Below are 18,325 nucleotides of genomic sequence, written 5' to 3' on the forward strand. Positions count from 1 at the left end.
ATCATCTCCAACTTGGCCAGGATGGGAGGAGCCACTACAGGTCCCTGACCAAACCTTGGTGTCCCACTGCTGTTGCCTTGGCTGGAGGGGAAAAAAAAAAAAAACCAAATCACAAGACAATTTGTCTCCTGAGGTGTTTTCATTGAAAACACAGATTCAGCTGCTTTGAAACACTTCATCAGCTCGCAGCAGCTGCACAGGCTGCCTGCCCAAGATCCCACTGAAATCAAATGTTTGGGTTTGACTCTCTAAATGGAAGCACGTGGCTTGGCAAGCCAAAATCTACAAGTGTGCCACACCTTCAGAACAGAAATAAGTTAAAAAGCTCAAATTCTAAGTGAAATACTTTGGTTTGGAACAGAGGAGGTTCTTTTTTTTTTTTCTTCCCCAGCTTCTGATTCATGGGGAAAAAATGCAAAAAGAAAGAAATACGCTGATTGGGCTCAAATTGAAATGGATCCCCCACTTCTGTCTTCTTCTTTTTTAAGCTGCTGGTGAACTGAAAGACCCTGGGTTTGCACAGCTGAGACTGGGAGGCAGCGCCTGTCCTAGGGCTGTTAACTTCACTGCCAGCCCCAGAGGTAGGGATGTGGTTCCTACAGCCTGTGCAACCGGGGATGAGGTTACCTCTGGTGCTCCTACAGAGGGGACACCCGAGCCCATGGCACATCCCCCTTCCTGAGGGGCAGAGCAGCAGCCAAGGCCGTTTTGCTGACATCCCCCGACTCTCTCTAGTTTCTCATTTTCCCTTCTGCAACACTGAAATCAAATTTACAAAGCAGTGACAAGCTACACTTAAGCACTTGTGATGGACATTTCATCCATCAGACACATTGGCAAACACAGTTTCACGTTTCAAAGGCAGAAATTACCGTGTCCCTGCAAAGCACAATTTACTCCTTATGTGCAAACATGAAGAATTGCTGAGGAAAAAAAAAACAACCCCAACTGCTTCAAATCCTTTTTACCTTCAGGAAGTAATAGCAATTACCATCAGTTATACAGCCTTATTTCTTCCCCCTCCCCATCCAAACCTATTCAGAAAATCACATGCCCTGGATTAGATTTAGTTGAAAGAAAAGTAATGAGATTTGTGTTTCCTAGCAAATTAAATAGAAATTGCCCAAAAAGAATAATCTTAAAATACAAAATGCTGCCTCATCCCACATGTTGCTAATAGGCTTGTGTTCTAATGGCTTATTTAGAAAGAGGGACTTTGTTCTTAAATGACATCCTAATGATGTGCGTTCAGGAATGTGAGACATAAATATCTCTCACTACCAAGGGGTTGGGGTTTTTTTTTTCATTTTTTCAAAAAATAGAATCCTTATAAAAATAAAGGAAACATTTTAAGAAGGAAATGGTGCTGTTCTGACATGCTAAAGGCTGTGACAATCCCAAATGCTAACGCTCCTGAAAGTTATTTTTCTTGCTCTTACTTTTCTCATGGTTGTTGCTGCAAAGTGCCTCAGCGTGGGACGAGGCACCTCACTGCTTGTCAGTCAAACCATTCATGTTCCAGATGGATGTTTGATCCCATCCACCTTTCCCCCTGTTGAATGGTGTCAGGACTTTGTGTACCCCATCCCCAAGGACACCAAGGTCGGCGGTACCATGTCACAACTCGAGTGTTGCTCCCTGTGACACCCGTGTGGGTCCTGATGCTGGTCCCAACAGATGAATGGGAGACCCAGGCAGGTAGCAAGATCCTGGCTCAGCTGGTGCTCCACAAATCAACAGGGTGCCCACAGAGAGCCCCTGGCTGAGCCCCCTCTGCTGCACCGAGAGCACAGGGAGCAGCGTCACCCAGTGACATGGGAGGTATAGGACCTTGGGCTGACCTCAGTCTGCAATAAACCCAGCACAGTTTTAACTCATTTCATTTGCAGAGTGAATAATCTAAGCCAGGTTGGCATCAGCCTTCGGAACTGCAGTGATTTCAGCCCATGCACCCTCCTCTGCAGCGGCCGCTCTGGCACCGAAGGCTGGCAAAGCATTTTATGAACTACCACTCTGCCTGGCTCCTGTGAGCTCTGCTGCACGCCCTGTGCTCCTGGGCACAGCCCTGACACCAAGTGTCAGAGCAGAAAAGCAAAGGCAGTTGAGGTCTTGCCAGCATGCCCAGGAGCATCCCTGTGACCTGCGGTCCTGCCCAGCGCCCACCTCCTCAGAGCGTCACGGGCACCCTGGGAGATTGCACCCCTTTGTTTCCAGAGGCAGGAGCTAAATCTGACTTCAAAGGGTTTGCACTGGTCCTCTTTGATGTCGTCAAACTGGAAAAACATCCCTTCCCTGCTGGGCTCCTGCTCTGTCCCCCTGTACCCGCCTGGCTTCTGGCTGTGGCCACAGGGTCTTGCAAACGCTGACAACTGTAGCGCTGGCTGCCAGATCTTTCAGCTCTGGGAACAGCAGATCCAACACTGGATGCTGATGTGCAGCCTCTCACTGCCTCTCCAGCTTCAAACTCTGCCCTCCACCCTCTCTGCTCCCTCCTACCCAGCACCCATCCTGCCCCATCCTGCCCCTGCATTCCTTCACTGCTCCTCCTCCTCTCCTCCTGCCTTCCCCAGCTCTGAGTCCTCAGGAAAAGGCTCGGTGCAAATCCTGGGAGGGAGTGTGCTCACACAACCCATGTAATGTGCCCAGCCTTTGCACCTATTTCTCATCTCTGATAGGGCTGAGATGGTCTAATAACTGGGCAAGGAAAATGGGGAGACAAAGACTTCCAGCCTCAGGGAGAGGACAGCCAGCTCGCTCTGTTTAATTCCCGGCATTACTGTCGCCTCTCTCACCCAGGCTCACACCCTGCTAAGTGGCTTCTCACTCTGCCAAGCCTCTGGCCTCATCCTCGGGAAGATAAATGCACTTTCTTGTAAGCCAGGGCAAGAGGACTGGGACTGCAGGCACTGTCAGCAGAGCACAGCAAGGTGGGCTCGCAGAGAGCAGCCGAGGGTGATGGCTGCTGCCCAGGGGGGGATGCTGCCTGGTACCACCGAGCTTTGACATCACATTGCTCTCAGTGGGTTCAAAGAAAGTAAGTTCTAAAGAGCCAGGTGAGACCTCCTCCGGATCGCTGTGTTTTTCTCCCTGTCATTTCCACAGCAGTGTTGTGACAAGACAGTGTCCTGCTGTGCCAGTCCCCACTGTGACATCAACAGGCTCTTCAGTAACCAGGAGTGCAGTGGCATGGAGACCAGGGGAGCCAAAGCAAACCATTGCTCCTGGGGACATCATCCACAGATGATGCTTTACCCAGAGGTCTCACAGCATCCCAAGCTGTGATGGATGTAAGGCTCTCCTACCCCCTCAAAAGTATGGCTGCTGCTAGGTAAACTGAGGCACAAAAAAGATCAGCGATGGCCAAAATATGCCAGTGAAGCACTTCAAATTGGTAACTGGACTCCTGCTTCTCCCTATGTACATCTAACTCCTCAACCTCACTATTTAGAGACAAACCTCTTTCTGAACGTTCCTCTCCAGAGACCGTGTACACGCAGTGCAGAACAGAGGCTATTTGCAGATGTTTGTGCTTTGGTGAGGTGACTGCTCTGAAGGAAGCAAGGGAGTTGAGTCAGGTTTGCTGTGGCTTAATTAAAGCTGATGTGCTGAAAGACACAGTGAACTAACACAACCTGGCTAAAATATCGGTCTCCACAACTCGGGAGGGGCACCTGACAAGTCTACAGCATTGCAGCCACAAAAAGAGGGCACAGAAAGAGTGCATCACAATGACCTCAGACTCCTTAAGCAGTTAAAGCCATGTCAATTAAAGGAGGACCCTACGAGGAGGGGACTCATGAAATCCTCAGACCCTGCTAATGGAATCCTCAGATCTACCCTGCTCCTGCCCTTTGTAGCCATCCAAGCCAGTCCTCTTGCTCAGGTTGGTGCTACTGGGATGCACTGGCATACTGAGCCATTCATCTCCTGACTGGTGCTAACAGCAGCTTGTCTGGGCCCTCTTCAAGCCCTATGTCAGCCCAGTGTGATAAGGAGGCACTGGGAAGTGAAATAAATAGCCAATCATTTGCTCGGTACTCAGCGCCACGGAGGGGACGTCTAAGGCAGCTCAAACACAGGACAGAGTCTGGGTTCCTGCCTCTGTGCAGCTAAATGTGAGGAAATGGCTTATTGGAGTAATTTTCCGTTGGGGACCAACTGCTTGACTCTCAGGAGCTGCTGTGGATTCTGCAGAGCTGAGGTTTCCCCACTGCCCTTAGCCCTGCACCTCAGGAAGGAGACAGGCAGCTGAGATGCTTCCCACCTGCTTCAAAACTGAAGCACCACTGTTTCCACTTCAGAGACAAGGAAGCTGTTCCCAAGCTGCTCTGGATGGAAATCCCTGTTTCCCTGGCACTGCCAGCCCAATTCAGCCCCAAAAGCCACAGACATGGGCTGAAAATGTGAGCCTCCTTTTGCCAGAGAAAGATGGTCCTGACAGATCCACTGTGCCCCCCCCAAGACAAGCTCACTGGAGCTGGACCATCAGGCCAGGGTGTGCTCAGCAGTGGCTGCCTGGCTGGGTGTCCAGGGCTCAACACACCCATGCCCTGTTGTACCCACAGCTGGAAAATGGAGCAGACAACAGCATTTTGTCTCCTTTCCTTTCAGTCCCAGGGTGGGTGCCACATCCCTGTGGGTCTGTGATGCACAGACCTGGTCTTCCTAAAACCCACTGCCTAGGGAGTACATCTGCAGAACCACAAGGTAGGAAGCATCAGGACCCCAGAGTCCACACTGCAACACTTAGTAGAATAGGAATGACTTGCTAAAGCCAGGGTTTTAAGGCTTGAAGGATTGAAGGAACTTGTAAAATTAATGATCCAGCCTAGAAGCTTGCATAAAAAATTAAAAATCCGTATTAAAATTTGTATAAACATGTCGCAGCAAGATTTAAATGCCTTTTAAAGCATGTTTAGCTCTTGATCTGAATTTGCTCCATTCCCATGGCCTGAGGCAAGGCAGGCAGTGAGTTATCAGCTCGCTCCATGGAGAGCAGACTCTAAGGCGAATGGGCAGCAGCTGAAAGGGCTGTGAGGAGCATCAGCCTGGCACTGAGACCTCCCTCCACAGCATCTCTGCCATGAGAGACAAAACCAGCAGATTTAGAAGGCATCAGATGAAGACACAGTCTGCAGCCCTCACCCCAAAACCACCTTCCTCCAGCTTGAAGAGGCTCCTTTTCCACTACAATAATCCAGAAACCCTCCAGCCTCTGACCAAAGGTACCCGAATACCCACCAGTCACCCGCTCGCTCGCCAGCCAGTTGCTGTAACTATGTCAGCATAGCTGGAGTTCAAACAATCTCTTTAATTGTTGTCCAGATGGTGTCCCTGCAATTCTAATTTGTTGGCAGCCAATCTCATTTTATTTATACTCTCTTGCTGGAAGGACTCTTTCCTCAGAGATGATGTTGATGCCTGTTCTTGTATTTTTGGGGGGCAGGGAGTCCAGGTGAAACTTTCCCCCTTGGCAGAGGGGGTGTAGGACAGGAGGAACAGACCCTCTGTAAGCCCTTCCCAAGGCTGCACCCAAAAAAAACCCCCATTTATTCCCCTGGGTAATCAACCTGCCAAAGAACTGGCACCTGCTGTAGGGCTTGGGCTGAAAAGCACTTGAGGGTGGGAATACTTGTCATCCCAGAGTTTTCCCGCTAGTTCACAGCTTTCTGCCACCTTCCTGCAGAGATCTCTAGTACTGGAAAAAACCCAACACTGACCTTCAAGCCCCAATGACTTTCATTTCCCTTAGGCAATGCAGCAGCTAAAACCCCCCCAGATGGGGGTCTTGCTCTCTGCTGAACCCCAGAGGAACCAGACATCCCTGGCCACAACCACTTCGGGTGGTCAAATATCAACAGTGCCTGTTTTGGGTGGGAAGTGCTGCTAATTTCAGCGAAAAAAAAGTCTTTTCTGGAGGCCAAGAGCAAGAGGTGAGCAATGCTGGGGCTGGGTGGACAGACATCTGCCTCTCTGCAGCATGCAGGACCGTGCAAGGAGAGAGCTAGTTTCCCAAGCCAGCACAGGGGAGCAGAGCCTTTCCAGGCACACCTGGCTGCTCCGGTTAGTGCTGATGTCTGGACACTACTGAGGCTGCAGCAGACCTTGGGATTATAATGACAAATCTCTCCCTTGGTGAATCCCCTCGAACCTCCTCTGGGCTAAACCAGCATGCAGCCTGGGACCAGGAACCACAGCTCCTCCATCAGCAGCTCCCCCCATCCATGGGACACACTCTGGGGCAAACACACACCTTGCAATCAAATAATCCCATGCAGAGCTTCAGCTTTTATTAATCTTGAATGGAGAGGGCTTCATACCTGAAACTCTGAGTCCCAAGGAAACCCACACTGTAATTAAAATATGTCACTGGAAAACTATCAGAAGGAGCTCAGCAGAAGTGAGAGTTACAGCTGCTTCTGTCTGCAGAAGAATTTGCATAGTGATGCTGCAGTTGTATATTCAGAGACATGAAACACTATTAAAGCCCAATATAAGACATAAATTATTCCATTTCCAGCCATGATCACTCACAGTTGAGACACTGTGGATAAACTCTCTTTCAAAAGGACTCTGCAAGAGAGAAAATGAGCTTCATAGAGCTTCATCCAGTTAATTAACAGGCAGCTTGCAGTGCTTACACTGAAGCACAGCCTTGGAGACCCATGCACAAATCCACGTGCCAGCCTTCAGAGCATCCCAGCGTGGCCACACACACTCCCCCTTGCTATGTCTCCTGTCCCAGGAGAGCATCCTTGAAGCTCCTTCCTCACCATCAGGATGCTCTTTCTTCCTCATTTCTCTCCCTTTCCACTTTTCCAAGTGTTTTTAATTCCCACAGACAAAAAGCCAAGCTGAGCAGGCTCAGCCTTGTTGCTGCTCCATGAGTCAGTCAAGTGACTAATGCTTCTCCCCCCTGGGTTTCCCTCCTCGAACACACTGCTTCTCCAAAACACTGTTTGATCTCACCTAGGACACCAAAGATAATCAGTCTCAGCTGCCGACACGATGCAGCCAGCTGGCTGGAAGGGAACCTACCTGCCCCTTTACCTCCTGTGCCCATCAGCAGGATTAAAATCTCTGCTAGCAAACAAGTGGACCCAGAGAAAAGACAACACATGGAGAGAGATATGAGGAGCCGCACGGCAGCCCTGACTCTCCAGCAAGAATGAGACTGTTTATCAAGCCTTCCTGATAACATGAGAGTGAACTAGGATCTGGATCAGTCACAGCCATCAGGGATCATGGGATTTCTACTAAATAATGACACCCAAACAAGCCCACAAGGTTACAGTGCTCTTCAGCATTATGGTCCCTCCCTTCCCAGGACTTACACCATCCAAGGACCATTGTATGACATGCACAAGAGGGTAAACATCCCTGGTTTTGGCCTTCCTTTCAGAGGCAGGGCTAGGACAGTGAGGCTGTGTTTGCAACATGGGACTGTTTTAGCCAGTCCCCCTCCCCAGCAGGGATCCAATGTGTTGCCAGACACACAATTGACCCCCTCGTCCTGCTGCTGGGACTCCAGAACCAGACACAGTCCCAGGACATCTTCAGCCCCTTGTCATTGCCCGCACTATTGGCATGCAGGAGACAACTTTTAAATTAAAATCCACATGGCCATCATTTAATCATGCCCTTTAAATTATTTCATGAGCTGGTTCCCACTATACTCTGAAGCCACTCATGGCTGGCTTTTACATAGGAGCCCAAGAAAGAGCAGCCCCATTAAAAGCTTCTGCTGGTGACAGGAGGGGGAGTAGCTGGAAAGAAGCAGAAGCCAGGTAAAGCATGTACTGCAACATGATGTATAATCTGTAAGGATAGAAATGCCCCGGGGTGAGGAAAGTCCCCAGATCCCTGCCTTGAAGTCTGCTGCGCCCCATGGCCCCGCAGCCTAAAGCTTTGCTCTGCTGACATCTCCAGTTTAGAAAGGCAAAACATGCTGGCACTTCCACTCTGGATCTCAAACTTAAGCACTGTTTGATGTCTACAACCAGAAAAAAAAAAAAAAAAAAAAAAACAACATCTGCCAGCCTAGACAAAGCCCTGTAGATGCCACAGACCCCATCCGGGGCAGGGGATACATGGTCCAAGGCACCAGATGCCAATAGCCATCCTGCTGCCATGCAGCAATGCTTCCTCCTGCACGGGCTCTGCTGATTTCAAGGGAATTTGGGTCAGGTAAAGATTTATAACGATGTATTTCTGGACAAATGGCGGCTGCTGTGGTTCACATTTGGGTTTTCTTTGCTAGGCACTGACTAGCATGCATTTCACAGGCACTTCTTGCAAAGCCTACTTATAATGCATGTGCTTCCCTTCAGGTGATATTTGTCAGATTCCTGCTATGGAAATGTTTTTACCTCCTGACAATACCCTTTAGATAGTGCCTATGGAGGTGGATGATTCAAGCTTGACATGATTATTTCCATCCACCATTTTTTTATTAAAAATACTCCAAGCGGTTCATAATGCGGAGACAGAAGCCGGTTTTACAAGGGATGTGGAAACCACAGAGTGTGCACAAACTGTGCCACAATTTCATGTCAACCAACAATACCCAGAAAATCTATATGTAAAACAGTTCCTCCCAGCCTTAATTTATAATCTCATGCATAGAAACCGCTAAGCATATGGCAATAACATCCATCTGAGTCCCCACCGTACTCTGCAGTCCCTAAGAGACGGGTTATGGATGGCCTGCCACTCTCAACTTTGTCATTTACTTGATGTTAGGAAGTTATTATCACCTAATACAGCTCTCTGCGAGTTAACTCCCTTTGTGACAGTGACAGCTTCTAAAAACCCTCCACGCTACTCCAGAACCGCAAATAGCAAACACCGCTGCTACGAACAGACAAGCCATCAGCAGAGTGACCCGCTATCTCTCCAGCCCCTTTCCTCGCTGCCAGCATAGTATTTAAAGCAGGATGGAAAAAACCCAGAGCGGAGTTAAAGTCGACAGATGGCTGATGCAAGTCGGAAAAGTTTTCATAGGAGAAAAATAACCTGTCGGAGAAGAGGCGGAGCGGCACCCGAGGCACGCTGCTCCCCAGCAGCACGCGTTCATCTCTAAACCCAAGGACCATCATAGGATTTTTATGCTTTTTTCTCCTTTCCCATTACATTACTTGAAGCCAGAGATATTTCTCACTTCACAATCTCCTTATTATCCTTCATCCCCCCCCACACACACTGCAGACACGAGTGAGTTAGCTGTTGCTGCATGGGCAGGCGTGCTGCGCTCCAGCCAGGCTGTGCAGCGCCTTTGCCCAGCAGCATCCTGGAGACCACACTTGCAGAGATCCTTCCTCAAGCAAACAGCATTAAGACATGCAATACTAGATGTGAAAAATTAAAAGCAAACCCCCAAAAATCTGCTGGCAAAACCCCAACGGATCAGGCACTTGTTGCAGCCTTGAGCGCTGAGGAGCATTATAGAAAATTCCCACCGACTTCCCCAGCTTCAAACCTTTAATAATTTAATATGTGTGACTGGGATTTCTCAATAGGCTGGAGCTCTCTGGGGATCAAAATCTCATTGAAAAAGAAACCAAGGAGAATTTGGCATCTCTTTCCCAGCCTGTAAGATTAAATGCAAATATGTTATTGGCATCGAGCTATCACAGCTTGATATATCCACGAAGCTCCCATACACTGACATTAACTTCTCAAGGAAGAACATTTTGTTACTCACCCTGAGACAGTTTATGCTTAAAGGCAGAAAGACTGTTTCTGTTTTGGGTTTGGGCAGCGAACTGATTACCAGCACCGACCTGGTATTAGTGAAGAAATACAGTATAGCAGCAGCTGCTGACCCAGTATTACATGTAGTTTCCAGAGACTAGGCTGTAATTGGATAGCTGGCACACAGAAAAGTATGTCCAGTTTCTTATGCTGCTCTGGCTTTAGCCAACATGAATCAATTCGGTACCACTTCTATGTTTGCAGGTGGAAAAACATGGCCCGAGGTTGAGCTCTTCTCTGCTAGGCTGAGAACTGGGGTATCGCTTCCTGGGGAGGACACAAAGCCCTGGGAAATGGGCGTTTGCGAAGCAAAAGGCTGCCAGAGGAAATATAACTGAATTCTAACAAGAAGCCTGTGCTTAACAGCCAGAGAATAAATGGGTGATTAGTTAAAGAGCTTTAACCATTCTCCTGCAGAACGAGGGGGATACTCTTTGTGAAGAGAGATGAATGAACTCTGCTGCTCTCCAACTCAATAGCACGGGTATAATGGGGCACCGACCACATTAAATGGATGCAGAGCTCCCATTAGCAGCGACTTGGCCGCTGCCTTCTCAAAAGACAGCTCCTCTACACCTAATTCACTTCATTTGCTGTTAATTAACGGAGATGATCCCCCGGCCTCTTGAGTTTCTCCTCCGGGAAGGCGGGCCTGGCCATGGGGCTGTGCCTCCAGAGGCTCTTGAAGCTTGCAGACCACACAGTGTGGCTCAGGAGCCAGAGGAAGGACAGAAAGACGACTGAGCTCCCTTCCTGTGTCCAGCCAGAGACCATTTCCCCACCAAGAGCAGGGAAGCAAATCAAGGACAAGCTTCCCTCCTGCGATGGGATGGCCTCAGCCACTCAATTCAGCTCTTGACAGTCGTCTGCAAATCTCAAAGGCAGTTACAGCAGACGTGCTGTAATCAGGGTAGGCACAGCAGAAAACCCCTTGTTCTCTGCATTTGAAAGAAGCTGCGAGACTTCATCCAACGTCCTCCTGTTGTCTCAGCCAGTCCCTGTCATGTAAACTCTACCTTGCCATGCAAATTGTCATCTATAGGATGCACAGAAGCTGAGCTAGTTCAGTTCTGCCCACCAACTCAATTCTTCAAGCAAAGCTCCTGTAACCCAGGGGAAGAGCCCAGAAGTCCTTGGGTTCCCAAGGTCCTAGCTAAACTGCACTGGAAGGGGTTTCTCCCATTGCACCTCTCACACAAGCTGCATTCAGCACATACTCACTGGCAAGAAGAGAGGTGGTTTACATGTCCTCAGAAAACACTATTTTTATCAAAGAGGAGATTGCAAACCCAAAGCCACAGGTCCTGAGTTGAAAAGGCTTGAAAACTGAGGTCTGATTTACCAAAATGCAGGTGAATAGCAGGAGGGTGAGCAGAAATGTTGGCCTTCTGTTTTGCCAACATTCCTCCAACCTGGAAGGACCATTTCCACTTTCCACCATTCCCTTGCTCATTTGCACATCAAGCTTTCCATGAGACCATTGATTAGGATCCTGGCTTGTCCCAAATGTCCACTGGGAAGCAAACCAAGAGGTTGAATTTGTTCCACAGCCCTCAAAGTCCAACTGTCAACAACATTAACTTTTGCTTTGAAATTACCCCAGTGAGACACAAATCACCCAGAAAAAAAGGGCTTCCCACCACAAGCCAGACTGGGAGGTTACCTGGCCTCACTTCCCATCTGTGGGACAGCAGGGATTAGCAGCAACCAGCTTCTGGGGAGGGAATCATGAGATTCTACAGGCAGCAGATGTGGACAGCCTCCCTGATGGCCTTTGCCAGCCTGAGGCTGGGCTGTGCTCCCAATTACTGACCTGGAAAAGGGAATTTTAAAGCTCTTTCCAGCTTTTTAAGCCACAAGACACTTCCATGCATCCTGTTATATTGAGACACAGAGAGAAACTTCCCTTTTGAAAGGCCACAAAGCAAATTAGAAGATTTTCTAGGAAGACAGATTCAGCTCTGCAGGCTCATAGGAAGGGCTAAAGGCATCTTTATAAAAAGGTATTCACCTAACTTTTTCTCTTGCAAAGTTTTGCTCATAAAAAGCAGCCTTTCTCTTTCAAAAATACGACTTACTTCTAGGGAGAAGGAAAAAATCAGAGGCTAAAATCAGTCCACAACTCTCAACATAACTTTGGCCAGGGACCTTTTCTTTGTCCCTGATCTGCTGAGCCACCTCACTTCAGACCTGCCTTTTGATCCTCGCTTCACAGGGGGGAGAAGACCTCCAGTTACTGAATGACAACGCTACAGAGAAGGAGAAAATGAGCCTTTTCCCTGTTCCCACCCCCCTTTGGAAAACCACAAGGAGGTTGCTCACCATCCAGTTCCTCCACGGAGATATTTGCTAGCTGCTCACTGTCACTGCCAGCGGAGAGCGAGCGGTTCAGGTAGTTGCCTTTGTACAACAAGCCAGCTGTTACATGGTGGAATGGCATCTTCTCCCTGGGCACAAGAGAAAAGGGAAGAGAAAGGCTTATTTTAGCATTTACATCTGTTTTATTCGAATAGTGCAGTAGCCTGCCTTGAAAGAGTAGCTGGAGGAAAGCATCCTGTGCCAGGTAACGTGCACTGAAGTTGGGTGGGTGACTGAGGGATCACAGGTTTTATTTAGTGTCTAAGGCAGGAACTAAACAAACTATAAAGCAGCAGCTTCTCTCTACACCAAACAAGCGTTTGCAGAGGCAGAACAGTGGTGCCTTGGGGAAATAGGAGTCTCTGCCACTCTTTACTGCAGCTTTCAGCCTAGAGATCTGCTGTTTGATAGTAATTATATAGTGCATAGGGGTCCACGTCGATATGCAATTATAAAGTCACAGGATCCAGCAGCATGACTTTCAGAGTCACGCAAGGGGCTGGAGACCAGCTCTCAGCCCCTGCTCCCAAGCATCTAGACCCCCTAAGAGGGTTCAGCCTCCCCCTGCACAGGGCATCCACGCTGAGCCAGACACCGGTGCCTCTGCCGCAGACTTCGGTGGCCCCTGCTGAAGGAAGAAAATTCCCATTCGAGCAGGGCCCAGCAGAGAACATTTTCATCTCACGGGTATGACAGCTAAGGAAAATTACTGCTCGATGGGAGGCTGGAGCAGGGAAGTGTTTGCAAACTTAGCAGGTATAAACACCGCAGCCTAGTGAAGGGCAGCCATCTGCACAGACAAAAGTGGAAATTACTGTCAGCAGCACTTACACATTGATTTAGGATACGCAGGAAAGAGGCAAGTTTGCCAAAGTCAATTGAAATATTAAGAGGAAGATTTGTCATACCCTTGGCTGGTTTCAATCAGCGCAGCCCCATCAGGGGGCTATTGCCTTTAATACTCTACGTTTCCAGTAGATATAAATCTGCAGAGTAAACTGAACCACCCAGACATCAGCTAAGGACCTGGCCCAGGGTCTCCACAGGGGCTTGGAAGGTGGCCAGGACACGCTGGGCAGTACGGCTTGGAGCTGACCATTAAAACAAACCTATATGGTGACTTTGGCAAGTCACACCAGTGGGGGAACAGCCCCTTTGGAAGCAGTCTCTGAGGATGTTCTCACTACAGCCACGCCGGGACATCGGCTGCCTTCTCCATAAAGAGATAAGTGCCACCTACCGAACCGTTCTCCAGCCAACACTACAATTACAAGGATGATCTGGCTCTTACTCAGCCATACGTTCCTACCACAGTCAATAAAACAAATATATATATATATATATACACACATATATATGCATTAGTTTTGTAACAAATGCCTTTTGGCCTCACTGAGTTATTAAAACCTTTAATAGACTCACCAAGAGCAACGTAACCTCGAGACACAGGAAGAAGAAGAAGAAGAAAAGCTGTGAGGGTTCTCCTGCACTACTTAGCACATACCCAGGATTTCTCTTGTAGTAATTATGTAAATAAATCCTAATGGCAATTTTAAGTATTTTTATTTGGGAGCCAGTTTCTTCAGCAACACATTAGAAACCGTAAACAAGTTTTTCTTTTTCATTAAGCATATCTGTAATTTCCCAGCACTTGCCAATTAATGTATTTCATTCTGATATGTTGCTCGCTCTGACATCTTACTCTGCACTGAGATGGAAATTTTACATACCCACTGGGGAACACCTAGGTGATCCCAGCTCTGGTGTGGCTCTAGATCCCGACAAGCTGGGCTGCAGAGACACTTCCAGCCCTGTGCACCATCTGCATTAGCTTCCAGTCCTACCACAGACTATTCAGACAGCAATTGATCCGTGTTTTCTCTCCATAATCACAAGCCCGATGCAAAAGCAATTACACTGATTTTCCAAACTGCACCAAATTAAAGAGGGGTTTAAATTGGAGACCTGCAACAGCACAGGCGGAGCCGTGGGGAGAACCTCTGCACAGCAGACACAGCGTGTGATGAGCCCATGGGATGGGGACTGCTGCTGGCACTGCCTCCTGCCTCAGCCCCTGGACTGAGCGAGCTCAGCCCTGAGCTCTCCCTGAGCTCACCCATGGTTAGAGTAACAGCAAGACGTAAGTTGAGGTGCTCTAAAGCATTTTTGATATCACCTTCTGTGCCTTGGCCATTAAGAAAAATGCATGTTCCCTGAGAGCTGGAGAGCTTAAAATCAGCTCCCACCCAGAATCCTGTAATGGGATTTAGTACTGGGGTGGGGGGTGGGGACCCATGATATCCCAGAGTGAGAAATCCTGGATTTTATTCTACAGCCTAAGTATGTTATTTTTTTTAAAATCACAATATTATTCAGTGGAAACCCTGCTGGAATTCAGCAGCTCTCCGCAGCCTGCCTCTGGCTTTAACAAGAGACGCTTCAAAACTGGACCAGCAGCAGCTCCAATGCCAGATGCCCAAACAGGGATGTGCAGCAGCAGTCCAGGAGCACTCAGTACCCTGCAGACAGGATTCTGCAGTCAAAACCAAGACAGCACAGAGCAAGAAAAGAGCGAAAAAAAGGGCAATTCAAGGTGTAGGCTGTATGGGAGATGATACAGCAAAGCATCCTGTGCTGGAACACAGAAAAAGCTTCATGGAAATACGTAGGTGCCTGATGTCTGTCCGGGAACAAGAGGTCTGTCCTAGCACAGCCAGACTGGTCCAGGCTCTTTTTGGGTTTAGCCCAAATGTGCATATTAGAAACACAGTGACCGCAAGCTTGCCTGTGGCTGACAAGTGCTGGCACCTTTCCAGTGCCAGCTGAAACCCTGGCTAAACTCAAACCACAAGTGAGATGGTGCTGATGGGATCCGCCCTGCACGGCGGTGATGCCCTTCCCAGGCGCAGCGGATACCAGTCCCAAAGCACAGGGTGCAGACAGCTTGCTATCATTTCAACATGCTGAATTCGCAGCAGTGAGCACCCACCCCCTCTGCATGGGAACAGGGAAGATGCTGCAGCTCTCACCCTGTACAGAACTGTACAAGAAGCCTCCGAGCAGGCAGTGAGCAGTGAGGCTCCCTCTCCATCTCCCAGCAGTTGAGACAGACACATTTTCCACCGAGCAACTTGCGAACTGCAAGCAGTTTTCAAAGGCATAGTGGGATGTTGGAGCAATGAAATCTCCTTGAATAATGTCATGAAAACATTGACATTTAACCAAAAAAAAGCCCTGAGAGAACCCATAAACATGTGTATGGAAATGTTACCATGGTACCTTGCCAAGGTTTCAGTCTCTCTGCCAAGCTCACCAGCAGGTTACATCCCCCGTAACGCCCGGCTGCAGCACTGCCAGCCTCACTCTTTCCTCTCAGCACAACCACATTTGTGAAATTTATATGTTCATAAGCAATTTGCTGTCAGGGGAAAAAAAAAAAGGCAGTTACACGATGCTCACATGTCTACGCTGGCTCCTGTTTGCATCCTTCACCAGCTCTTGTGATATGTTTTTTAAAGAGGCTTTCAGACCCAATTGAAAATCCACACGATGACTAAACTGGAAGGTTTAACTTAAGTATCAGTCAACGAGATGGAATCAGGATCAATTTGTATTGATCCTGGATGTCCCTTGGTAGTTAACAATTTGGAAAAGATTTCTTGCTAACCTCTCTCCTGTGTGCAGCACAAAATGATGCCCAAGAGCTGATCCTGGATTTACTGCCTCAGGCACTGCACACACGACATCATTTCATTCTCTGGGTGTTATGCCTGGCCAGAATCCTGTATTTGCTTTCTCTATTCAACCGTAATTTGGTGAAACCTGACTTCTCCCCAGCAGCTTGTGTGGGTCCTGGGCTACCAAGTCCTCATCCTGGATGCCAACCAGTCCCCCCAGCCACTGCCCCATGGGTGTCAAATGGACCAGGCAACATCGATGCCAGTAGGGAAACATGGGAAGATGGTAAAGCTGGGATCTCCATCTCCCCCATAGACCTGGCTGAGGTTGAGCAGAGGGTTCAAGCTGATGGTATGAGAAACACATGTAAATGGGTGTGCAAGCACACACGTGTGGTGCAGCAGTGGAGGCTGCATTCTCTTAGGAAAGCAGGCTTTAAAAGAATGTGGGAACACACAGAAAATCCATGAAGCAACCAGGCAGTAGAGAAACTGGAACAGAAGCTGAAAGTCCCCCAGCTCACTCTAAAGCCCTTTAAAAATTCATCAAATGAAGTAACAGTGTTAAAGATGCTTCTCCCCAGGCAGAGCAACATTATAACATCTAAAGCAAATAAGAGCTGTGACTTCCGAAAAAATTATCTCTTTCTCCCCAGAGCTAAATGATCACCATTATCTTTTCAGGTAGGCTGTGTAATGTCTAACTGGATCGAAAGGGAAGAGCGGAGCCAATAGACCCCTGAGTACCACCCAGGAGATCCCTCTGCTCTCTGGGCATGACACATTGGTCAGGGGACACAATCAACATCCCAGAAAGCCTCCACTGCTAGAGTGGTACATTGTCCTTTCATTGCTGCCCCTGCAAGGTCCCTCCCCTCTCCCAAGGAGGCAGGAATAGTTGAGGGTCATCGCTAGCTCACCAGCACGGGAGCATCTGAGCTGGGTTAAATCCCTGGTCTGGGTTTGTAGCAAATACAGTCACAGGAAGGCAAGTCAAGTGCTTTGCCACAGACACACGGCTTCAGCAAAATCCTTCTGCTGGGAGAGCACCAAGTCACTTTGTACCTTACCCCCTGCATCCCCTCCTGCTAACAATAGCTCTGGAGATATTATTTATTGTTATCAGCATTATTTATTTTGCACACAAACCTGCCACCCCAAATCCAATATGACCCCAAGCCTGAAGGACCCAGAGAGTCCTCTTTGGGCATGGGGAGGAGCTCTGCAGATGCGGGCACAAGGAGCACAGCGAGAGCTCTGCGCCGAGGTGCGAGGGTTGACGCTGCTGCAATAGAAGGCACAAGTCTTCTTTAATCAGTCTCAACTCAGGTGCATGAAGAGCCACAGCAGTGAAGGTGTGCTCAAGCAGATGGCTTTGGCTGTTGCTACAAAATCAATGTAAGTGGGTCTTGGAAGGGCGCCGTGGGATTGGGATAAATAATGCCTGGTGCATAGGGAGCCTTAAAAGATATGCCCTAAAATAGACATTCCCAGGCAGGAAAATCTTGGAGGAAGTGTGTGTTTTCTGACTATTTATATCAATAAAGCCAAATCCTCCCCAAAACACAACAGAAGACACATTTGGGCTATAAATAAAGAGGTCTATTGCAGGAAGAGCCTCCCTGCTTCCAGCCCGCCGCTGCAGCCGGTACAGAGCAGTGAGCACACCAGATCATTTGTGGAAGCCAAATATCCTCAGACTGTAATGCAAAGTCATCGGGCTGTGAGTGCAAGTGAGCCCTAAAGGTTCCTCTGGAAGGGTTTTTGTCCTTTACTTCTTGACACGCCTCACTACATGATGTTTTCAGTGAATTCATATATCCTGATTCATTTCATACCTTCTACAAGCATCTATGGACCACAAACATGTGACCCTAAAACACCCACAGGCGTGAGATTCACCGGGCGTTTGGTGCTGGTGGTACAGGCTAAAACTGACTCCCTGGGACCACTTTCAGCCCTGACCCTCCAGACCCACAAGTCCCCTCATCTTTGTCACTCCATACAATGCCATTCATGCTGTAGGTGATTATTTATTGACATAAGCCTAAGAAAACATTCCCCTATTTCAGGCAATGCCCAATAGATACCAGGCTGGGATACCAGCAATAAAGTTCCCCGTGGTGATCAATGGGTAAAAGTACTTTGCAAACCTGATACCGTTTTCAGCATTCAAGGATGTAACTGGGAAGAAAGTCCTCTGAAATGCAGAAAACAAGGTCTGAGTGACAAGCCTAATGGATGTAGTGCCACAGAGGCACTTCATGAGCGATAAACTTCCAGGTTCGAGGACTACAAAGCGATAGACGCTTCAGATGGGTTTGTGCTGGTTCCTTCCCCCACCCCCCCCCCCCCTTCTCCAGAAAATTTGAAATTAAAAAGAAGAGGAAGGTCACTTTAAAAGACATCACACCACTGAACAACTGAAGCTTCATGGCTGCCTTTGAATTCTGCATGGCAGAAAGGAAGAGCTGTGGATGGCGGGTCAAGTATAAAACACACACATTTCTTTCTGAAAGCTGAACATGTGAGAACAC

General features: G+C 48.4%; 1 protein-coding gene across 1 annotated transcript in view; it reads right to left on the minus strand.

The window, feature by feature from the left end:
- Positions 1-18,325, minus strand: part of CALN1 (calneuron 1) — a gene marked incomplete at both ends in the record, with an annotated part of 131,051 nt that overhangs the window by 96,014 nt on the left and 16,712 nt on the right. The window contains one exon of the mRNA XM_084272914.1: positions 12,076-12,196. Within this exon, the coding sequence (XP_084129040.1) occupies positions 12,076-12,196 (121 nt within the window). The remainder of the gene's footprint in view (positions 1-12,075; positions 12,197-18,325) is intronic.

This window comes from Gallinula chloropus (assembly GCF_964237585.1).
Source record: "Gallinula chloropus genome assembly, chromosome: 19".
In the NCBI taxonomy this organism is placed as follows: Eukaryota; Metazoa; Chordata; class Aves; order Gruiformes; family Rallidae; genus Gallinula; species Gallinula chloropus.